Below are 25,099 nucleotides of genomic sequence, written 5' to 3' on the forward strand. Positions count from 1 at the left end.
GCAAAGTAGCAGATGTCTACTATGGGAGGCTGCAGGGGAGAGCATTACAGGCAGCAGGAACTATCTATGTAAGGCCCTGTGGCAGTGTCTGAGAAGCTGGAGGCCAGTGAGTGGATGGTGAGAATGAGATGAGCTTGGAAAGGTTGGGCCACAGAGTGTCTGGAAAGCCACATGTAGGCTTCTTGGCTTTATCCTAAGGGTAACAGAGACCTATTAGGCGTTCAACAGGGCAGGGTACCTGGGTGTGAGATGGGGGAGCCACCACCCCACTGCACCTGCATGAAAGACCTGGAGCGGGAACTACCTAGCCCAGCCCAGCCCCTTATGAATTCCTGACCATAGAAACTGCGAGAGAGAATGAGAGGTTGTTGTTGTTTTAAGCCAGAATTTGGGCGCGATTTGTTAAGCAGCAATAGATAACCAGAATGTGAAGCATCTGTCACTATCATGTAATTTTCTTTGTATCAATTTTCTTTGCCATATTCTCATTCGTCAGTGGTGTTGCTTGTGATTCAAGTCATTTCCCCCATCACTCTTATGTACTTTGTGCAATGCTTCTTCTTTTATTTGTTTGGTTTTGGTTTTGGTTTTGCGGTACGCGGGCCTCTCACTGTTGTGGCCTCTCCCGTTGCGGCGCACAGGCTCCGGACGCGCAGGCTCAGCGGCCATGGTTCACGGGCCCAGCCACTCCGTGGCATGTGGGATCCTCCAGGACCAGGGCACGAACCCGTGTCCCCCGCATCGGCAGGCGGACTCTCAACCACTGCGCCACCAGGGAAGCCCAATGCTTCTTCTTTTGTTGGAAGATTTGTAATTTTACTTTGTAATAAATTTTCATTGTACAGTATTTTAATTTTATTATACAATGTTTACATCACCTGAGGGACAAGATGTTAACTAGATAGGTGGGAACAGACATGGATATTAAGTCAGGAGGGATGTTTGCAAGGGGACTAACTGGAAGTTGGGTGAATATTTTCCTGTTTTGACGAATTTTCCCTACCCAGATTCATAACTGTGGATATTTAGATAGTGAGTATTTGAAAAATTAGGACTCCCTGGTTATCATCTTTGGGGCAGGGCTGTTTCGTTGGTGATGAAGGGTAAGGACCCCTGAATCCCTATATTGGAATGATTTTTGGTTGCCTTTGAAATCTTCGTAATTCACCATGACTTCTTTGACATAGTTACTAACGTTCAAGAATCATAGAGATGGAAGACACTCTGGAGATTATAGCCTTCTATCTCTTTTTTTGAGCATAATCAACCTTCCTTCCTCCCTTTCATCTCTCCTTCCCTCCCCACCTTCCTTCCACAATATTTATTGAGATCCCTTATGTGCTAGCCATTGAGGATACAAAAGTGAACAAAAACGGGTATTGAAAAAAGGCCATGGGACTTCCTTGGTGGGACGGTGGTTAAGAATCTGCCTGCCAATGCAGGGCACACGGGTTCGAGCCCTGGTCTGGGAAGATCCCACATGCCACGGAGCAACTAAGCCCATGCACCACAACTACTGAGTCTGCACACTAGAGCCCATGAGCCACAACTACTGAAGCCCGGACGCCTAGAGCCCATGCTCTGCAACAAGAGAAGCCACCGCAATGAGAAGCCTGTGCACAAGGAAGAGTAGCCCCTGCGCGCCGTAACTAGAGAAAGCCCCTGCACAGTGACGAAGACCCAACGCAGCCAAAAATAAATAAATAAATTTATTTAAAAAAGAAAAAAAGGCCATGGATGTTTGTGTTTTCTTTATCATGAGCAAACGTTTATTGGGCCGTTACTATGGACTGCTGTTTTTTTTCTGCATGCAGTTTAAAAGAATCTCTCACTATGTAAATCAGAGACCAAGTAAAAGCAAGAAAAGAGGAGAGAAAGGAAGATATCTTTAAGTGAAGACAATAACCTATTAATTTGTTTTAACCATTGATTTTGCTGTTTGGTCTGAGAAATGTTAACAAATTTATCTAAATTATCTTAAGAAATTCCTCCAATGTACATGCAAATTACAGGGGTAACAAAGAGATCTACATTAATTGTCTCATTTCTAAAAAGATATTTAAGTAAATAATTCAATTTTCTGTCTGAATTACAGAATACCTCCAAACAAAATCTGGGCAAAATATTCAGTTATTTTTTTCTTAACAGCAAAGGTCATTTTGCCCATAACGTGTGGACTTCTTAATGCACCAGTAGGTGGCAGTAGTTTGCAGCCCGTGGTTATTAACAGATAAAAACACCTTAAATACACTTTTATTTTTAGACAATAGAAAGCCTCCTAGTCTCCTACAAGAATCATATGGCTTTTGGCTATTCCTACCCTGTGAACTAAAAGTCCACATCGGTGAAAAATGTCCACGAAATACAGTACAGTTAAATTTTAAAGCAAGTACCACGGTTAGGACTGAGTGCTTTCACTGAGGAGGGCACAGATAATATTTGCACTTTCTCCCTCAGTATCTCTGTCACTTCCTTCACTCCTTACACAAATACTTACTGAGCACCCACCATGTGGGTCACTGGAAATACGGGGGTGAGTAAAGCAGCAATAGTGCAGCCCCCATGGACCTTGTAGTCCCCTGCAGATGGACAGATATGTAAATTCCACTTTCATATTGCAACAAACAATACTAGAAAGGACATTTTTATACATGTTCTTGAGTTTCTCTTGGGCAGTGGTTCTCAAAGTGTGATCTGAGCCATGAGAGCGAAACTATCATTTTTTTTTTTTTTTTTTAATTTATTTTTGGCTGTGTTGGGTCTTCGTTGCTGCATACGGGCTTTCTCTAGTTGCGGTGAGCGGGGGCTACTCTTCGTTGCAGTGCGTGGGCTTCCCATTGCAGTGACTTCTCTTGCTGCGAAGCACGGGCTCTAGGTGTATGGGCTTCAGTAGTTGCAGCTCGCAGGCTCTAGAGCACAGGGTCAGTAGTTGTGGCACATGGGCTTAGTTGCTCCGCGGCATGTGGGATCTTCCTGGGCCAGGGCTCAAACCCGTGTTCCCGGCATTGGCAGGTGGATTCTTAACCACTGCGCCACCAGGGAAGCCCAAGAGAGCGAAACTATCTTTATAAATAATATTAAGATGTTATTTGCCCTCACTCATGCTTGCTGTCTCATGAATGTACCATGGAGCCTTCCAGAGGATACGTGATGTTGATTTGCAACACACTGACTAAAGAATCAGATATGAGAATCTGGATATTTTTTATTAAGCCAGACATTAAAGAGATTCACAAAAAACATAACACAATGCCACTCTTCTCACTAATTTTTTTTTGGTTTGGGAAAATGTAATTATTTTAATTAAATTTTATTTACATTAATATGAAAGAATTGTTATTTTAAACGAATTTATAAGTATCTGAAGTCTTTCTCGCTTTTACTTTCCAATAAGGTAAATATCAATAGGTATCTTCCGCATAAATGGAATCTCTTTGGTGTCCTCAGTCATTTTATTTATTTATTTATTTATTTTGCGCGGGCCTCTCACTGTTGTGGCCTCTCCTGTTGCGGAGCACAGGCTCCGGACACACAGGCCCAGCGGCCATGGCTCACGGGCCCAGCCGCTCTGCGGCATGTGGGATCTTCCCGGACCGGGGCACGAACCCGTGTCCCCTGCATCGGCAGGCGGACTCTCAACCACTGCACCACCAGGGAAGCCCCCTCAATCATTTTTAAGAGTATGAGGGAGACCTGGTACCAAAAAGTTCAAAAGCCACCGTTCTAGGGTGTGTATTCTGAAGTTGGGTTGCTGGGTCATATAGGATGTCCACAATTTCAATTTTGCTAGATGTTGCCAAATTGCTCTCCAAAGTGGCTAAAGCTGACCTTTTTAAAAAATCCGTACACAGTTGTTGTTTTTGTTTTCAGGCAAATATGAAACTGTAAAGAATTATTGTTATTGAGCTAGGCTAATGATACAATAGAGATTTGATATATGAAATATTGAATATTTTTTCTAAACAACAGTGAGAGATTCAGGGTAATTTTATTTTTAGTGTACTTAGAGGAAGAAGCTTTTCTTGGCCACTGAGAATAGTGTTGTAAAGTGCCAACATTAAAAGTATCGAAAATTTATTTTTGTTTGGCACCTCATGGGAGGTAGATGTGTACAAGTTATGCAAATAAACCTTTTTTTTTTTTTTTACCATCAGGGGAATTTCAATTTTCTTAAATACTACCTTCTGCAGTTTTAGTTAAAACCTAAGCCATATTCCACTGACACTCAATTTGTAAAAAAAATGCTGAGGCATCTAATATTAGAAAAGTAATAATTCAAAAGCTGTTAGTTCATGGGTCATTTTGTGAGAGTTTATTTTAAGCAATTCAGGGTGCTTTTTGATATAGAATATTCAAATTGTACAAGCATAGTTGATCTAATACTTTAACTGCCTTAAATTTTGGCAATGAGATGTGGGTAAATATACAAACTGACTTTTACAGTTGAAGGACCAAGATGCAACAATATTAATTGGCTGTTTCTTACAATGGTTTTGCAGGTAGTGATTTGTACACTCCACTCTAGTAAAATGCACTGTGACCACAGTCAGCTGCTACCTACCTGTCTATTTATGATGGAAGGTTTTCAGCAACCAAGGGTTAACCTAGGTGAGATTTCATTCTGCCACACGGCCATGACAGAGCATACAGAGAAGGTGGATGGGCTAGGTTAGAAACTGAAGCACAATTCAGGAGACATGTCTGAGCAATAATAATACTGTTGATGCAATGCACATCACAAGAGCAAATGGAAATTGGTTTTTTGTCTGTTGTTAGGAGATTATCCAGCTACTAGTGCGGCTACCTGAGGGTACTGTGTCTTCAGCTGAGAAGAAGATCTGCTGTATCTATTTGTGTCAATAGCCAGACTCACAGCAGGTAATGGTCTCTAGAGTTGTTGATCCAGGTGTGAATATGTTTGAAGGTGTAATTCTATGTGGCGTGTCCTTTCGAGGGGAAGATAAACTAAATCTGCTGGTTTTAGACTTTTGGATTACTGACTTTATCTGAATGACTGCAAGCAGTAAAGAACTTAGAAATCATCTAATTCAGCTATTTTTCTGATAGAAGAAAATGAGACCTAGGGAGGGTTGCACATTCATTTGAAAGATGTCTTTTTAACACTCACTCTGTTGAGGGCAGACACTGACCTGATCATGAATAAGTAGAGTGAATGTATAATTTATCATCCAAGCCAGGACCCTTTTTTTTTTTTTTTTTTTGCGGTACGCGGGCCTCTCACTGTTGTGGCCTCTCCTGTTGTGGAGCACAGGCTCTGGATGCGCAGGCTCAGCGGCCATGGCTCACGGGCCCAGCCGCTCCACGGCATGTGGGATCTTTCCGGACCGGGCACGAACCCGTGTCCCCTGCATCGGCAGGTGGACTCCCAACCACTGCGCCACCAGGGAAGCCCCAACCAGGACACTTTTGAGAGTGAAATGGGGTGCTATTAATAATTATGGCAAGGCATTAAACAAAAGCCAAAACTCCTGGGCAGGGTCTTCCCTGGTGGCGCAGTGGTTAAGAATCCGCCTGCCAATGCAGCCCTGGTTCGGGAAGATCCCACATGCCACGGAGCAACTAAGCCCGTGTGCTGCAACTACCGAGCCTATGCTCTACAGCCTGCGAGCCACAACTACTGAGCCCGTGTGCCACAACTACTGAAGCCCACGTACCTAGAGCCCATGCTCCGAAACAAGAGAAGCCACCACAATTAGAAGCCTGCGCACCGGGATGAAGAGTAGCTCCTGCTCGCTGCAACTAGAGAAAGCCCATGCACAGCAACAAAGACCCAATGTGGCCAAAAATAAAAATAAATAAATTTATTAAAAAAAAAAAAAAAACGGGTTCAATCCCTAGTCAGGGAACTAGATCCCACATGCATGACACAACTAAGAACATGCCACAACTAAGGAGCCGGTGAGCCACAACTAAGGAGCCCTGGAGCCGCAACTAAGGAGGCTGTGTGATGCAACTAAGACCTGGTGCAACCAAATAAATAACTAAATAAATATTAAAAAAGAAAGATCCTGTGAAATCCTGATATATCTAATTATATCATCCAAACTGGAAACAACTTTGTTGGCAGAAAACATGGTTTTATTACAGGGGCCCTGTAAAAAATCGCAACCAAGTTACACACACCCAGAGGAAAATAATTTGTTTTCGTCAGACTGGTAGGTTTTCCATTAATGATAAACATTCAGTAAATATTTATTAAGTGCCTACTATGTACCAGGGTTTGAGATGGACACTGGGAATATAGCAGTGAGCCAGATAGCTTCCACCCTAAAGAACCCCCAGATTAGGAAGGAGGATGGAAAAGTAACTAGGCAATTATAATGCAGAGCTAGAAGTGTTTCTTTAGGGCCAAGTACAGGGGGAGCAGTGGGATCCCAGAGGAGTTCATTCATTCATTCAGTTGATCATCATTCAGCATATTTATTGAGCATCTACAATGTTCCTGGGCACTGTGCTAGGAACAGAGAAACAGTGGGGAAAAGAGAGACACAGTCCCTGTCCTCATGTTGCTTTCAGTCTGGTGGAGAGAAAAGACAGGTAAACAGGTAGCTACAGCTAATGCTATGAGAAGGGAGCCTCTAAGAGGGCACTAAACCCAAATTCGGGGTGGTGAGGTAAGGCTCTAAGCAGAGATGGGAAGGATCATAAGGTGGGGAAGAATGTTCCAGACCAAAGGGACAGTACTGTGCATAGTCACAGGGGCAAGAGAGGCCACGGACAAAGTCATTTTAAGTGGATGGAGCAAAAAGCTGGTGGAGTGCAGTTGCAAGGTGGTGGGAAAGGAGAGCGTTGGCAGGAAATAACCAGTGACCAGAGCCTGACAAATCTGGTAACCCAAGAGTTAAGGAGTTTGGGCTTTTTCTGATGATAATGTGTAAAGAAGAGATTTAAGCAGGGGAATGAAGTGGTCAGATGTTCACTTAAGAAAGTCACTGGCTGCCATGTAGAAAGGGGATTGGAGGGTGAGACGCCAGGGGCAGGAGACCAATTGGGAGGCTGTTGAAGTTCATTGGCAAATGCTGGCAATGACCTAGGAACATCCAAGGAGAACGTGGACTGATCAGAGAGCTATTGAGAGGCACAATCAACAGAAAGTGGGGAACACTGGAGAGAAGGACTCCAGACATATGCTAGTTTCTGACGTCAACAATGAAGAAGATAGCAGAGCACCAGAAGTTTGGAAGTGGGGATAGGTAATCAGTTCTTTTCAACGTATGTTGACTGTGCAGGGCCTATGGGAGAGGCATCCGGAGATGTCCTGGGGGCGACTTGGTCTGGAACTGAGGAGAGAGCGCAGCTGGAGCCTGCGACTGGAAGTCTTCATGATAGAGGGGAAACTGAGCCCCTGGGTGTCAGTGAGGTCACTCATGAATGTGTGGAGCGAGATGGGGGTGGGGACAGGGACAGGACCCTGAGAAAGACTGGCATTGAAGAGAGGCTTCAGAGGAAGCAGGCTCGCAAATAAGGTGGAGACAGGCCAGTCAGGCAGGAGGAGAACCAGGTGATGGCGGTGGCCAGAAACCAAGAAGGAATTAACACGTATCTGGTATTTACTTTTAACTTTTGGCAGAGATGTGGATGGTTTACAGACAATTTACAAGGGGAAAGCATACATGGGAAACCCTTTTATCCTTTAGCCTTTTTTTTTTTTCCTGTAATTTAAGAAACGAGTCCTCTCTTTGGCTCACGGAATACCAGGGTTCCCTAAGGCCATAGTTAGAGAACCACTGACCTGAAAGGAGGTATTATAAGAGGCTGGAAGTTTCCTTGGAGTCTAGAAAGAGAGAACTGGGGAGGAAGGACACGTCCCCACTGCTCCTGCAGTGGTTGAGGGCGGAAGCTTAAACATGGCAGGAACATACTTTCCATCTCTTGAGGAGGAGCTCAGTCCAAGGGTCACCTTTTCACCATTCATGGTGCTCTCCCTGCAAGCCTGTTAGCTGGATTTCCCAGGGGTCGCTTAGAAGTCAGCATCTTGTGAGTTTGGTTAGAAAGAAGTGTCAAGTCCTCGGGCTCTAGCAGATCAACCTGAAGGGACCGATGATGTTCAGGGCCTCCAAAGCTGACATGGGCCTTGGCGACCCCTTAGGACGCTTGTTTAACAGGATAACAGCCCAGCTCCCCGGGCATGTCATTAGCTGCAGCATATTGTATTGGAGTTTCTGCCTCCCGGCCGCTTGGGGACAGGGATCTGGCAGGGAGGGGCTTGACACTGTTTGCCTTGAACTCTACACAAGGGAGGAAACAGTAATGAAAATATCGGAGGAGGGTATTTAGCCCCCTGAACTCTCTTCTTGAATCTGCCACGTAATCACCCCTTTCTTTCCTGTTCCCCATGATTTTTCCTGGGGAAACCTACTTTCCCTGTAGCTCCCCCAATATACAAAATGAACACCTCTATGGGTAACTTCTGTCCTGTGGTCTGGAAGGTGACTTCTGTTCTTTGTTGATTGTTATGGTGCAGCTGGCAAGCAGTGGAAAAACCCTGGCTGGGAACTTGGGTCTCTGTGGTCAGTTTGGCTGACATCATAGCGAGGCCCTGGGGTTTGGGATTGTGTAGGTGGAGAGGGTCCACAAGAACAAAAACACTCCCCCACCCTTGAAGGACACACAAGGCGTGACGGGTGGCTTGCGCGCAAGAGCGCTTAGCTGTAACTACCACCCGTAGCCGCTCAGTGTGGGAGATGGGGCGTGGGGGGGCAAGACGTGTGCTTGGTGAGGGCTGTGCTGGGGATAGGAGCCTGGGAGGCTCTGTACAATCAAACACCAAGTTTTAAGATCACTTAGAACCACACAAACAGGGGAAGAGTGCCGGGAATTGAGTGTCTCCTCACGGGTGGGGACGGCGGAACCCAGTGGTCCCCCGCCTGGAACCTCACTCAGCAGAAGCTCAAGGACTGACTCCTGAGAGCTGAGCATGGGCGTCTTTCCTCTGGCTGCGATTATCTGATCACTGATGCTTCTTCATCTACGATTCAGGAAGTGCTTATCTTACAGAGCTCGTACCATTACCACTGGCTTTCGGACCTGGATACCTACTGAAGTTCGACCATTCTTGACGGTTTAAAATAAGCTGTGTGAACGAACCCTCTTCTGCTTGTCAAAAAGAAGAAGCGGTTGTTTCAAGATGATGGTTTTCCATATGTGCAGGGTTATCAACGTCATCATAGTCATCTTCAGGCTCAATATAGCTTGGGACGGCCATTGTCTTCTTATTTCTAACTTTAGGTACTGATGCGTATGCAGCTGGTGGCCGACTTGGGGTTTCCTGTGGGGCTAGAATACACAAAAAGGTATTAAATGCAAAGCTATTGTGTGTTTATATATTTTTGACCAAGTGGCTCTGCATGATTTTCATGGGTTTCGGTGATCCTCCCACTTCTTGGTGGACCAGATCCCCATTTTACAGAGAAAACTAAAGCCCAGACATGACACAGTCTCAGGCTCACCCAAGTGAGTAAGTGGCAAATATTGGTCAGACATCTTGACTCCCATGTCTCTTTGCTTGACTGCACTGCAGTAGGAACCATGAAACAAGTTTAGACAAGAAGCTGACCAGAGCTAGTAGCCAAATGAGTAGTGTTGTGTTTATAGATACTAATTCTCATAAGGAAGTGATACAAACCGTATTTCCTTTTGGGCACATCCCTCACAGTGACTTACACTGCTTTCCATAACTATCTATAATTGCTCATGTCCACAATCCCTCTGCTAAGAAGGAGGTGGGCAGTGGTGTTTTCAAAAGGTGGAATTAGTGGAGGATGGGTACATAGCAAATGGACTGAAGTGGTAGGAAAAAGATAGTGAAACAGCTCAGCTCCACCTTTGGTGGGGCCTGGAACTGCCTCACCGCAATCTCATCTTTTCCTAAGAGAACCTGAAAAACAAGCACCATTTCATTTCACACAAAGTTCTGCAGTTAGATCCAAGTTCATCTTCAGGGTCCAGCAGTCACTAGCTGTGTGGCCGTGAGTAGGTCGCTTAACTTCTCTGTGCCTCAGTGTCCTCTTCTGTCAGAGGGACATAATAATGTACCTGCCTCATAGAGGTGTTGAGAGGATTAAATGAGATAGTACCTATAAAGTGCCTAGCATGGGACCTGACACACAGTGCCTGATCAATAAATGTTAGCTAATATTATTATTTATCCATTCAGTTAAAACATTTTCATCCATTATCTACTAAGCTCCAGGCACTGTTCTTAGTGGTGGGTAAACAGTGGTGAACAAGACAAGAAAGGCACCTATTTCCTAGAGTTTATATTATAATGGAGGAGATAGATAATGAACAAATGAAGGATAACTAAATAAGCCCATTTAGGATTATTGCCATAAGCCTCATAAGGAGAATTAGCAGGATTTCTTTATATAGGGTGGTCAGGAATGGCCTCTCTGAGGTGGTGACATTTGAACTGACACCTGAAAGGTGTGGTAAAGCCAGCTCTGTATACAGCTTAAGGAAGAACACTCCAGTCAAGGGAACCAGGCAGAGTTTTTCTGATAGGACATCTGAGAGGCCCAGTGTTCCTTTATACCCATGCTGCAGGCTGGAATTTGAATATGAACTCACACATTGAATACTGGAAGCATTGGTACTTATTCTGCCCCCTTAAAACTTAGTTCATCCCTTTAAAACAGGTTGCTGCCATCTGCAAATTCCAGTGTTATAGACTGAATGTGTGTGTCCCCACAAAATTCATATGGTGAAGCTCTAACCACCAGTGTGGTTGTATTTAGAGATGGGGCCTCTAAGGAAGTAATTAAGGTTAAATAAGGTCATAAGGGTGGGGCCCTGATCCAATAGTATTAGTGTCCTTATAAGAAGAGACACCAGAGAGCTCTCTCCCCTCCATGTGAGGACACAGGGAGAAGGCAGCCATCTGCAAGCCTGGAAGAGTCCTCACCAGAAGCCAGATTGGCTGGCACCTTGATCTTGGACTTCTAGCCTCCAGAACTGTGAGAAAATTACTGCTGTTTAAGCCACATTGTCCACGTTATTGTTTTATGGGTAGCCCAAGCTGACTAAACATCAAGATAAATTTATTATTCTACCCTGAATGAGACTGTTATCAGCAAAATACACTCACAGGCAACTTCTGGAGAAAGCACACCCCTGGGTGGCAGAGGGGGTAATTGAACTGAGAATTGATTGGTAACATTCCTGGAAGAGAGGAAGAAGAGGAGTCAGTGTTTGGTTTTGATCACGCCTACTGATTTAAAAGAAAACGTCAAGGAAAGTGGATAGAGTTGAACATTCAAATCTTGGTCCCTGAAAACTGGAAGCATTTCCTTCCCTTTCTAGGTCTTGTATCCCATTTGTAACTGGCACTCTAAAGAAACCATTTCCTTTAGCCCAGGGACCAGCTGGATTTGAGGGAAGGGAGTTGAAGTACTATAACTTAGAGCTCATCTTCCTGTGTTCATCTGAGCTGGATTAGAAGGGGGAGGTAAGCACCAGGTGTATTTTGATTTGAAAAACAAATGTACTCCTAACGCTAAATGTACACATACCATGTGACAGCAATAATGGGTATATATCCTGCTGATCACCAAAAGATACATTATAGAATGTTCATCGCAGCGTTATTCATAACAGCCCCAAACTGCACGCTACCCAAATGCCCATCAGCAGTAGAATGGATAAATTCATCATGGTTCACTCCCACAGTGGAATACTCTATGGCAATAAGAATGAACAATCTAGGGCTTCCCTGGTGGCGCAGTGGTTGAGAGTCCGCCTGCCGATGCAGGGGACACGGGTTCGTGCCCCGGTCCGGGAAGATCCCACATGCAGTGGCACGGCTGGGCCCGTGAGCCATGGCCGCTGAGCCTGCGCGTCCGGAGCCTGTGCTCTGCGACGGGAGAGGCCACAGCAGAGAAAGGCCTGCGTACCACAAAAAAAAAAAAAAAAAAAAAAAGGAACAATCTGCGACTACACACAATGAATCTCACAAAAAAAGGCTGAGCAGAAGAAGCTAAACACCAATAACACATACTGTCTAATTCCATGTATATGAAGCATAAAAAACAAGGAAAAACGAGGCTATACTATTTCAGGTAGTGGTTATCCTTGGGGTTTAATGGCTGAAAGGGAATATATGGGGCTGAGGAGCTGGTAATTTTGTTTCTTGATCTGGGTGTCACCTACCGGCTCTGTTCAGTTTGTGGAAATTCACTGAGTTGTACCCTTACCATGTGTACTTTTCTGTTTATATTATACTTCAGTAAGAAGTTTTAATAAAAAGATAGATTCCAAGAAAGTTTCCTTACCCAGACCCCCCATCCCCTCTGTGTACTCTGATTTCCAAACTGGTACTAGATTCTTCTGAGCTGAGTTTTGGCCTCCTGTATGTGCTTAAGTCCCCTGGAATGCAGAAGCGTTGCTGGGGTGAGTGGAGAAGGGGACATGTGGCTAGAGTGCCATCAGTGACCTCACTCCATCAGTGACCTCACTCAGCCCCTCTGTGGCTCTTCCTGGGAGAGGAGGGACATTTACCTGACTTGGGGAAAAATCTAGCTTCTCCCACTTTCTCCTCTAGAGCCGGCCTGACTGCCTAAAGTATATATTCTGCTTGAGTCTTTGCCATTCAGAGAAAGGGCCCTGCCCTGTAGGGGAGACCTGAGGCTGTCCAGGGCTGCCTATGTACCATGCAGGAAAGTTTGCCTGGTTTTGAATTAGGAAGCAATCTTGGCCATGGAGAAGAGCCACATTCTGCAATGTCAGTTTTATCCTCAATAAAGGCAATACTTTGGTTACCTAACTGCAGGATACATTTGTCTGACTCCTCAAGGGGATCAGAATTGGAGGGGAAGAGATCTGTTATTTGCTGAATCCCTTGAGCCCCAACGAAAGTCACTTTAGAATGACTTTATATTTTTGTTTTTTAATTTATTTGTATTTTTAAGAAACATTATTTATTTATTTTAATTTTTACTTAAAATTTTTTTTGGCCACACCATGTGGCTTGCAGGATCTTAGTTCCCTGACCAGAGATTGAATCCAGGCCCTCGGCAGTGAACGCGCAGAGTCCCAACCACTGGACCGCCATCGAATTCCCTATGCCTATGTTTTAAAGAAAGGACTGGCCCTTGACCAGCTTCTGGGAGATAATCTCTAAACCCTTGGAATATCCTGCCTGATAAGAGTGTCTTTGTATTAAGGGGCCTTGGGCTAGCCAGATAGTTTATGCTAACAATGTGACTGATGGTGAATGCCTGCTGTGTTTGCCAGGGGCCCTGGGTCTTTCTGTATCAGTTTGGCCTCAGGAGACTGAATTAGCCAGAACACAGCGCCGGACCTGTGACCTCTATCAAACTAGACGAGACTTGGGAGGACTTGGAGAGCAGAGAGAGCCAGGTGGTGCCCTGCACCCCCAAAGCCCTGAGGTCTCTCCCCTTACAGTGGGGAGAGTTGGCAGACACGATATTTCCCTGGAATTTAAGGCACACATTCTTAGCGCGGGCGCAAGAATGGAAGTGAACAGGTGGTTCTTGAAATTAAAAAGCAGAAGTGTTCCCCCCCACTTACTCATACATCGTTTCTTCATCTCTCTGCTTTTGTTTCAAGGGCTTGGCAATTTCGAGTTTCTTGCCTAAGGAAACAAATAAGCATATTCATTTAGGAAGAATTATCAAAAGTTGTGGTTTTTAGAGTTTAGAAGAGATCAGAGACCCGGCAGGTTCAGGACATGTGGGAGAAGAACCATCCAGAGGAAACAGACTTAGGGACACAGAGCTCATAAGTGATAGAGCCAGAATTTTTTTTTATAGATGTAGTTACATTTTGTTTTATTTTATTTTATTTTGGCTGCGCTGGGTCTTCGTTGCTGCATGCGGGCTTTCTCTAGTTGCGACAAGGGGGAGCTACTCTTTGTTGTAGTGCGTGGGCTTCTCTTCGTGGTGGCTTCTCTTTTGGCGGAGCGCAGGCTCTAGGCGCGCAGGCTTCAGTAGTTGCAGCATGCGGGCTCAGTAGTTGTGGCTCGCGGGCTTAGTTGCCCACAGCATGTGGGATCTTCCCGGAACAGGGATCAAACCTGTGTCCCCTGCAAATGGCAGGTGGATTCTTAACCACTGGACCACCAGGGAAGTCCTAGAGCCAGAATTTTACCCAGGCCGTCTGACCACAGAGTCTAGGTACTATCCATTGTGGGCTGTGCCTGTTTCCTCATTGCCTAGTACTATATCTACCTAGCGCATAGCTGGCATTCAGAAATACTGGTCGAGTGAATAGCCAAAAGTATGGTTGGGAGGAAATGAGATAAAGAATGGGAAAAGCAGTTTGTAAACTGTGATATGCTGGACATGTAAGTTATTATTAATTATAACCTGCTTGTTAATAGGAGTGGGTCAAGTTAAAAGAGAATAGGTAAAGATTTTGTTCAGGATCATATTTTTGTCCATATCTAAAAATGAAATGTTTAAAAAATGTATAGAGAACAATAGGGGCTAGAATACACTTTTTGTATTAAAAAAGACTGATTACCATCAAGGGGTGGAGGGGAAAGGACATTGAACAGGCAGCCCAGTGAACCTGCGTTCTGGTTCCAACTCTGCTACCAATTCCTAGGAGACCTCAACCAAGGTTCTTCCTGTCTCTGAACCTTAATTTTCTTATCTCTAAAAAGAGATTGAGAAGAATGACAAAAAGTTTTCACTTCTTGAACAGCCCTGACCTTTCAGCACTGGTTCCGCAGGATTCTGAGGCTGTGCCCAGATGCAATGGGAGGACAGTGCCTTGATCATGGAGGGGTGCCTGCCCAGGTTGCCCCAGGGCAAGATGGCTGTACCTCTCAGTGTATTTACCATCCCCAGGTATACTCCAGGCCTAGGTCATTATGTAAAGGGATAGGATCTCAAGAAAACACACCATTGAATCAAGGGTTTCATGTTTCTGGAGATGAATGGTAAAGTAGAAACCCACTTGTAGATCATCTAAAGTTACATTTATCCTCCAATAAGCTGCTTATTTATGTCCAAGAATGCTAAGAACCTCTATCCGAGGCAGATGTAATACCAGAAAATTCAGAGTATGGTCTTAGAGTAGGCAATCATAGTGGTCAAACGTGTTGATCATGGAATGAGTCCATTTTTCATGCCTCAAGACATTTTTTTAGACCACTTTATTGGGGAATGATTGCCATACAAAAAGCTGTACGTATTTCATGTATGCAACATGTATACAACTTGACGTGGTTGGACTCAAGACAGTTTTTGACATTCCATGGACTTGTACTCCCTTTCAAGTCCCAGAGGTAGGATGCTGTGATTGGCAGCCACACCGAAGAGAGATAGCATTAGTGCACAGTGTGCCCTGAAACAGATTCTGCTTTCACCCAAACCGATGGAGCTGGAAGAGTTCTTGGGGATTAGGTAACCTCCCTCCCTTCACTATGCAGAGGGGGAAACTGAGGCCCAGAGACACAAATTAGTGGCAGGGCTAGGACTCAAACCCAGAATGCATGATGCTAAATCCAGAGTTCAGCCTATGCAGGCCCAGAACTAATCTTTTGCCCTGAAGAAGCCCTAATACGCTGATAATCACCTCTCCCCTCCCCTACCTCCACCTGCCCAAATGAGATGGTCATTACCTTGTCTAAACAGACACCTACAGACACAGAACAGGAAGATGCTCAGGCCCACGCAGACAACGATGATGGCCACAGCCAAGATGATCCAGAAATTGTCCCTCCACCAATCCATTGCCATGGGATCCTGAGAAGAATGGAGAGAGAGGAATGAGGCATGAGTGAAAGGCTTCCTGGGGTGGTGGGGGCAGTTATCTACCATGTTGTGCAGCTGCATCTGCTTAGGGGCCAGGCAGGCACTGGTTCACAGTCAAACCCTGATGATTAGCAGCTGGGAGACCTCAGGCAAGTGACTTAACCTTCTCCAAGCTTCAGGGTCCTCATCTGAAATATGGGAGTGATATTGTCTACTACCTTGCAGGGAATTTACAAAGATTAGAGGTAAGACATGTACTTATTAGTTACTCTAGAAACTGTAGACATATTCACTGTTCTTTCTTATACTGTTAAACATGCAGCAGGAAGGGAAATGCCATTTAAAGCAATAACTCTCTGCAGTTGTTTTTATATTGAAGGGGCAACATAGACTTAATTCATAACAGGGGAGATAGGATTTTGAGAGCTTTTTTGTTTTTTGAGGTGGGGGTTAGAAAAATAACCTTGATGGGTCTCTTTGAGTGAGGTACGGTCAGAGGGAGAAGGTAAAGATGCAAAGCAAACTGAATTAGTAACAGGAACTTGGGGGCTAAAGCCTGACTGACTAGAGAGGAGGAGAGACTGGGAAGAGGGTCAGAGCAGAGGGAGAGGTCACGAAGAGAGTAGGTCTTAAATGTTCTCCCCACAAGAAAGAAAGAGTAATTGTGTGATGTGATGGAGGTGTTGGCTATAACACTATGGGAGTAATCATTATACAATATGTAAGTGTATCAAATCAACAGGTAGTACGCCTTCAAGTTATGCAATGTTATGTGTCAATTGGAGGTGTTAGCTAACACTATGGGGGTAATCATTATACAGCATGTAAGTGTATCAAATCAACAGGTAGTACACCTTTAAGTTATGCAATGTTATGTGTCAATTACATCTCAATAAAGCTAGGGAAAAAAAAAGAAGAGAGCAGAAAGTTGGAGCATCAGTAGAAAGTCCCCTTGGTGGAAAATGACCCATGCGTTTGTAGGAAAGTTACATCTAATATTCAGTCTTCAATTGTTGCCTGTAAAATGCTGTGCTGTAATTGTCTTTTCCCATCAAATCTTCAATAAAATTGGACAACAGAAGCTTGTATGAACAGAACCTGGGGAGAAATGACATGTGTGCAGTGGTTTTTCAAGCCAGGGGTGACACACGGGCAAGTAGAACAGCAGCTGCCAGGCTCCGAGTGACGGTGGGGAGCAGGCTGCAGGATGGACTCCTAGGAGGGACCTCCAGGAATTCAGGGAGAGCTGGGGGCGGGGCTGGGCTCTGCTCATCTGTGGAATGGACACTTTGCTAGTGCATGTGGATGTTAAAATAAAAATGATTCTTGGGGCTTCCCTGGTGGTGCAGTGGTTAAGAATCCTCCTGCCAATGCAGGGGACATGGGTTCGAGCCCTGGTCCGGGAAGATCCCACGTGCCGCGGAACAACTAAGCTCGTGTGCCACAACTACTGAGCCTGCGCTCTAGAGACCGCGAGCCACAACTACTGAGCCCACGAGCCACAACTACTGAAGCCCAGGCACCTAGAGCCCGTGCTCCGCAACAGGAGAAGCCACTGCAATGAGAAGCCCGCGCATAGCAACGAAGACCCAACACAGACAAAAAAAAAAAAAAAGATTCTTGAGGCCTGGGAGATATCCAGACGTGTCCTGGTTAAATGAGAATCACCTTCCTGTGTCACCATTTAGCCAATGGAAACTCACCCATGCATGTTCATGTACTGCCATTTCTGATTCATGCTTTTGAGCTATTATTAACATCAGTGGGGATCCAGGCAGGGGGCCAAGGAACAGGGGCCAAATTAGGCTGCTGCTAAAGCCATTATTACTACAAAGACCTAATGACTTGGCTTACTATTTAAACATGTGTTTGTATTCCTGGCATAGTGTTTTCATTTATTAAGTTGCTATATAACGATTTGGATTTTTAGTTGCAAACATCATTTCTTTTGTGAAGGTTTGGTTTGATCAATATAATATTCTTTGGCTATTCAGAAAGTTATATGTGGCAAACCAATCACATGTAACTAGTACTCTTCTATAAACATGATTCAGCAGCTTACTTTTTTGTTCAACATTATGTTTTTGTCATTTATTGATGTTGGTAGACGTGCTGGGGATTCACTCTTAAGGGAGTGAAGTGTCATCTACCCCACAAAGCATGCACTCAGCAGATGTTTTCTTGTAGATCACCTTCTCAGGGTGCACAAAAGAAAGGAAGAGAGGAAGAAGACCAAAGGGAAAAAGGAAGACCATGGAGAATGGAACCTTGGCTCTCAGCACGGGCCTGTGAAATTTGGTTGTGCAGAGCCCAGTGTGATTAAAGGGCACTGGACTTAAGAAGATGCCACATATCAGAAGGCAGCCTCTTTGTTCTTCAAACCTAAATTGGAATCTCACCTTCTTTAGCTCTAGGGAACCAGTTAGATAAATAGATACATAGAGGGCTTCCCTGGTGGCGCAGTGGGTGAGAGTCCGCCTGCCGATGCAGGGGACACAGGTTCGTGCCCCGGTCCGGGAAGATCCCACGTGCCGTGGAGCGGCTGGGCCCGTGAGCCATGGCTGCTGGGCCTGCGCGTCCGGAGCCTGTGCTCTGCTACGGGAGAGGCCACAGCAGTGAGAGGCCCGCGTACCACAAAAAAAAAAGATACATAGATACATGGAATGATGGATGGATGGATGGATGGATGGATGGATAGATAGACAGATGGACAGAAATTTCTTCCCTCCGTTTTCTCCTTATCTTATTTATTTATTTTTATTGAACTATAGTTGATTTACAATACTGTGTTAGTTTCAGGTATACAGCAAAGTGATTCAGTTATATATATATATATATATATACATACATTCTTTTTCATATTCTTTTCCATTATAGGCTATTAGAAGATGTTGAATATAGGTCCCTGTGCTATACAGTAAATCCTTGTTGTTTATCTACTTTATATATAGTAGTATGCATCTGTTAATCCCATACTTCTAATTTATCCCTCTCCTCCTTCCCCTTTGGTAGCCATAAGTTTGTTTTCTATGTCTGTGAGTTTGTTTCTGTTTTGTAAGTAAGTTCATTTGTATTATTTTTTTAGATTCTGCATATAAGTGATATCATATAATATTTGTCTTTCTCTGTATGACTTCCTTCACTCAGTATGATAATCTCTAGGTCCATTCATGTTGCTGCAAATGGTGATATTTCATTCATTTTTATGGCTGAGTAATATTCCATTGTGTATATATATCACATCATCTTTATCCATTCATCTGTTGATGGACACTCATTCTCTTTTCTCTTATTTAAATGTCTCCTCGTTCTTCGTCTAATTTTCCCCTGATATTTTCTATCTCTTCATCTTTTTCTTTTACTCCCTCATATTTTCTATCTCTTCATCTTTTTCTTTTACTCTTGAAGGATTTCTCCAACAAGAAACATAAACATACTCTTTAGAGCTATAGAAACCAGACATAGAGTTAAAAACTGTGCATCTGAAGAGTATGACTGGACGGGAGGAGGGAAGTGGGAGACCAGGCAGCTGTGACTTTTCACTATAAACCCTCTGAATTCCTTGATTTTTTTAACTTTTGCATTTACTTTGATAACATTGAAAAAAGGGCCAGTTAACCATATAGCGTAGCTTCCCATTGTTCATATTTCAAGTTCAAAGAAATGTTATTCTCATCAGATTCTTGGGGAAGAAAGAGGAAGTAGGATGGTGTCAGAAAGTGAAACAATGGGTCACTTTTCAGAACTATGAAGAATGGTAAGCATTCTGCAGTTTTCTGCTTACAAATCGAATGGATTTGAATTGCCATCAGGTGTTTCGCAAATGTTCGGTGCGCCAAGCATTCTGCAAGAGCTTTCTCGTTGCTCACCTCATTTCATCCTCACCACCATAGGCTTTTCTAGACAGGGGCCTGAGACAGAGGTGAAATGACCTGCCCCAGGTAGGAGGGAGGGCGGAACGCCTTCTCTCTGTGTCACAGGGCCTTCCTCTGTTGATGTTAGTCATGATGCCTCCAAATCATCAAGGAAAGGCCAAATGGGGGTCAAGATACCTTACTTTGAAAGGAGCACTGATGTGGTAGTGATATGGTGGGGTGAGGGCCCAAGGGATTCCCTAGAATGAATGATCAGGGCCCACAGCTGAGAATGAAACTCCCAAGTTCCCCACAATCTACGATCAGAGAAATAGCACTCTTCCCCATGGACTGCTGACAGAGGCCTTTTCAACAGAACCAAGAAGAGCTTGTCTTCTTGGAAGAATGCAGCTGAGAGAGGGGGCCCACGAGAACCACATCCCGTTCCCAGTTAGATGTTCTCTGGACTACCAGGCTAGTTTAATAGCCAGGGTGTCCCCAGAGAGGGGAAAAGAGCTCTGGGGAGAGATGGCAGGGAGTACAGCCAGTGGGGAGTGTGTCACAGCTGCATGGTCAAGTTCAGGTCCTGTAAAGGTATGGAAGCTGAATCCCACCTGTGTTGCCAGGCCTGGAGTAGATAAGGTTGTGGGGTGCAGACCTCCTGAGCGCTACTGAAGCATGGGGCAAAGAGGTGTTTGCATGAGAGGATGCTGGCAGCCAGCCCAAAGATGCAGCTGAGTCTCTCAAGGGACCACAAGGGACCTCTCAAGGGCCAGTGGTTGAGTCTCCACCCAACACCACAAACTTGATCGGCAGCAATGGTCCAGTGAGGGGAGACTTCCTGGGGAAAACTGTCTGTCCCTGTCTTTCCTCCTCAATCTCATACCAGGGAAGTAGATGCGGGGAAGCTAAGGAGCTGAGACAGCCCTCACTCCTCTCTCTACTCCCCTCCTTGGGCAAAGGGGGGAGATTTGAGTCAAGGATAAGAGGGAAGTTTTCATTTTTATTTATTTGGCTGCACTGGGTCCTAGTTATGGCACGTGGGCACTTAGCTGCAGCATGTGGGATCTAGTTCCCTGACCAGGGATCGAACCTGGGCCCCCTGCATTGGGAACGTGGAGTCTTAACTGCTGGACCATCGGGAAGTCCCAAGACGGAAGATTTTAAATGAGCATGACTAAATTTTTAAAACTGAAATGAGTCTGCTTAGTAATCAAAAGTAACTAAAAAGTTTTGGAATTGGACTGAAATGTCACTGGGGGAGGCGGGAGCCCAGGCAGCAGTGGTCATTAGAAACAAAGTGTATTTGTTTGCTATGGCTGCTCCAACAAATTACCACAGATGCAGTGGCTTAAAACAACACACAAGTATTATCTTACAGCTCTGGAGGACAGAAGGCCAGCATGATGCCACTGGGCTAAAACCAAACTATGGGCAGGGTTGGGTCCCTCCTGGAGGCTCCACTAGAGAAGCCGTTTCCTTGCTCTTTTCAGCTCCTGGAGGCCACCTTGTGTTCCTTGGCTTATGGCCCCTTCCTCCATATTCAAAGCCAGCAATATTGCATCTCTCTAACAGTTCTCCCCTGGCCACATGTGACCTCCCTTGCCTCCTTCTCCCACTTACAAGAACTCTTGTGATTACATTAGGCTCACCTGGATAACCCAGGATCATCACCCCATCTCCAGGTCAGCTGATTAGCAACCTCAATTGCACCTACAACCTTAGTTCCCTTTTGCTATGTAATCTGACATAGTCACAGGTTGCAGGAATTGGGATGTGGACATCTTGGGGTGAGTGGGGCACCACATGAACCACTTCATCCTCATACGGCAATAAGATTCTAGTTAAAGTTGTTCCATGGGTTTATACATTTTAAAATTTCATTTTTTTTGCCTTCTACTGATGTCTCCAGAAGGAAAAAAGGTCAGTGATAATTCTGCCATCTTTGACCAGAAGTCCACCACAGAGCGCCCGTTGTTGCTGACCCAGTGAAGAAGCAGTGGAGACCTGCCACAAGGCTGGGGACAGACAGGGGTCTCTTATGAAAAGAAACATTTATGAGCTTGGTGTCAGCCTGGCAGAGTAAAAAGAGCACAAACTTTGGCATCAGACAGAGCTGAGCTACAATCTTAGATTAGTCAATCTAGACTTAGACTAGTCTAGTTAACTAGACTAGTTAAATCTAGTCTTAGACTAGCTGTGTTGCCTTTAGCAAATTGCTTAATCTCTCTGAATTCTCTCTTTTTATCTGTAAAATGGGGGTAATAAGAACACCCGCAGTACCAGGTTATAATAAGGATTAAGTGATAACTTAATCCTTAAGTTATCATTGGTTCTCAACATTGGCCTCCCATTAGAATCATCTGGAGAACTTTACTAAAACAAACAAAACCCCAGTGGCCAGGCCGCAGGTTGGGAACTTCAGATATTCCTCAAGCCCTCGCCCTGGGGTCTGACACATCAAGGCCCTCGATAGCTAATAACTAAAAGCAGCTCCCATAGTTCTCTTACTCTTCCTTCTTCCATTTATGGTGTCCACCAGATGCTCCCCCAGTTGACAAGACTGAGGTCAGGCCCTGAAGCTCCCTGACCTCCTCCCGGCAGCCAGGACACCTCACCTGTACTGTGGACTCAGGTCCTCACCCTCCCATGGCCTGGGACCTGCTGACCTATGGTTCAGGGCTGGACCAGCTCTGGCCACACCGCCCCCCCAAAAAAAAGTCTGAGGTCATATGAAGGTTCTCAAGGGTGGACTTGGACTCAGAGATAAGACAGGGCCCTGTGAGCCAGAGTGGGGGCCCATGGTACAGTATAGACCAGAAGAGGGTAGGATCCAGTGTGGCCCCAAAGCTGGGGCAAGAACTTGAGGAATATCGGAAGTTCCCAACCTGCGGCCTGGCCATTGGGATTTTGTTTGTTTGTTTTAGTCAAGTTCTCCAGATGATTCTAATGGGAGGCCAATGTTGAGAACCAGTGACATACATGTTATCATTTAATCCTTATTATAACCTGGTGTTGGGGGGTGTTCTTATCACTCCCATTTTACCATAACGGAACTGAAAGCAGAACCCTCGGTCAAAAAATTCCAATATTGGCAAGACCTCAGCTTTTAGCTGTGACTTGTTCCAAATCATAAGAACCTCAATATGAAAATGCATTTTAGAAAAGTAACGTACATTATGTGCTACTTTACCATGAGTTCAACCACTCTATAAGGCAGGTCATAATTATAATCCCATTTTACAGATAAGAGAATAGAAACTTAGAAGAGCTCAATTAACTTGCCTAAGGTTGCAGATCTAGTAAGTGGAAAAATCAGAAGCCAAACCCAGGGCCCTAAATTGTGACCACCAAGCCAGACCTTTGGGAAATGTATTAAAATGCAGATACCAGAGTCCTATGTCCCTACTCTATCTACTCCCAGTTCTGATTTGTAGGTCTGTTGTGGGACTCGGGAATCAGCATTGTTAACAAACACTCCAACTGGTTCTCAGACCTCGGGGAGGAACACAGCATCCAGCCAGCCTGCAAAGCCCCCAGCTGGGGCAGGTGAGGAAGCTGGAGGCTTGTTCCCTGCAACATTCATAGGCAGTAGCAACAGCAGTCGAGTAGAATGAAAGCACTGAAAAAGACTCCTTGGGCTTCCCTGGTGGTGCAGTGGTTAAGAATCTGCAGGGGACACGGGTTCGATCCCTGGTCTGGGAAGATCCCACATGCCACGGAGCAACTAAGCCCCTGCGCCACAACTACTGAGCCTGAGCTCTACAGCCCGCGAGCCACAACTACTGAGGCTGCATGCCACAACTACTGAAGCCCACGCGCCTAGAGCCCGTGCTCCACAAGAAGAGAAGCCACCGCAATGAGAAGCCCATGCACCACAACAAAGAGTAGCCCCCGCTCGCCGCAACCAGAGGAGAGCCCGCAGGTAGAAATGAAGACCCAACGCAGCCAAAAATAAAATAAATAATTAAAAAAAAAAAAACTCCTTGAACCCAAAGACCTCTCCTGTTTGCTTGTCGCAGTGATGATGGAATTCCATCATTAAATCACTCTCTTCAGAGCAAAGTTCCACACTACCTCCTCTCCCCACTTCCCATTTGCCTGGGTGTGCCAGACACTGAGGAAGAGGAACTGATTTTTACTAGGGTATGAATGACTTCAGTGGAGCCTCAGGATTTCCCCAGGGCGCTGGCAGGAGCAGGGGCATCCTAGAATCCTATCCAGAGTCCTTAGAGGATAGTCATAACCGAATATGACATAGGAATGAAGTTCCTGCCGGACTAACAAGACCCAGGAAGACCCTGTAGTCTGGCCATAGTCCTCCCTGCTTGTCGGGCCCCTCCCTGCTTCACAGATGCTCCCCGCTCCAGAGCTAGTGTCCTGCACTCTCTCCCCCGCTTTCTCTTCAATCATCCTGTCCTCAGGACAGACTCTGCATCTCATTCCCTCCTCTGATAACAGCTTAAAGGGAGCTCTGGTCAGCCTGATGAAAGCCCAGAAGGAAAGGGAAGCCTGAATTTCAAGAAGGGAGGAAAGTGAGCTTGTTTGTTTAAAATGCAGAGTCAGCGTGTTTATATACTGTGAAGGTGTCAGGAAAGAGGACAAAATGAGATACAGGGATAGAAGAGAGAGCAGGAGCTACCTTCAGGGGCCCAGATGGAAGAATCCACTTTTAAAAGGGAACAAGGGTGGAGAGAGGGCTGTGCTGCTCAGGGGAACCAGACTGGGTTGGGGGCAGGAAGCTGAGAGCTCATACCGAAAGCTCCCATTCTCTCTGAATTAGGAAGAGTCAACAGGCGGGGTGCCGGGTTGGGGGAGGGGCAGACATCCCTGCCTCCCCGCAATATGTTATGATCAGTATGCTAAATGCATTTTTCCTCCATCTGAGCCTGCCTACTCTTACTGTAACAGCTGTCTGTTGGCTTATTTGATGTTCATTGTCTGTCTCCCACACTGGCCTGTGAGCTCCAGGAGAGCAAGGGCCTGGCTGCTTCCTTTTCCACTCTTTCTAGTGCCTAGAACATCACCTGGAGCACGGTAGGCGCACCATACGTCTCTGAGAAAAGGAGTTCAGCCTCTCTTCTATACGACTGAATGACTGATGCCCCGGCCTCTTCCCCTCTTTCCTCCACCGTTGGCAGACTTCCCCTCTAATGATGCAGAGCAGTAGGCGGTTTGGATCCAGGGTCTGAAATTCAAGTACTGGGCATCCTGATTCTAAGGCACCTCACCTGGACACGCGACCTGCCTTTGGCCGTGGGCGTCAAGCAGCTGGCTGGGAAGCAGAGGCCAGGCAGACGTTGCAGGGTGGAGTGGCAGCTTCTTTCTTGTCTCTGCTTGTACTCCAGTAGCCTAAGGCACTCGATTCTGGGTAGTGTCAGGGTAGGAGAGCAGGCTAAAAGCAAACCACCCCCCCAGCTCTGACTCTCACTTCCCCAAAAGGCATTTCCGGGGACTCAGTGACAGAAATCACATTCACTGTCCATCACAGGGAATTCTGGAGAC

General features: G+C 45.4%; 1 protein-coding gene across 1 annotated transcript; it reads right to left on the minus strand.

Moving 5' to 3' along the window:
* Positions 1-6,090: 6,090 nt before the first annotated feature.
* SCIMP (SLP adaptor and CSK interacting membrane protein) lies at positions 6,091-24,834 on the minus strand. The gene is made up of 5 exons (XM_067714802.1): positions 24,826-24,834; positions 15,608-15,731; positions 13,549-13,612; positions 11,108-11,181; positions 6,091-9,297 (listed from the first exon to the last, which is right to left on the minus strand). The coding sequence occupies exons 2-5, from the start codon at positions 15,723-15,725 to the stop codon at positions 9,122-9,124; spliced, it is 432 nt and encodes a 143-aa protein (XP_067570903.1). The 5' UTR covers positions 15,726-15,731; positions 24,826-24,834; the 3' UTR covers positions 6,091-9,121.
* Positions 24,835-25,099: the final 265 nt, after the last annotated feature.

Source organism: Pseudorca crassidens, chromosome 19, assembly GCF_039906515.1.
Source record: "Pseudorca crassidens isolate mPseCra1 chromosome 19, mPseCra1.hap1, whole genome shotgun sequence".
Lineage (NCBI taxonomy): Eukaryota > Metazoa > Chordata > Mammalia > Artiodactyla > Delphinidae > Pseudorca > Pseudorca crassidens.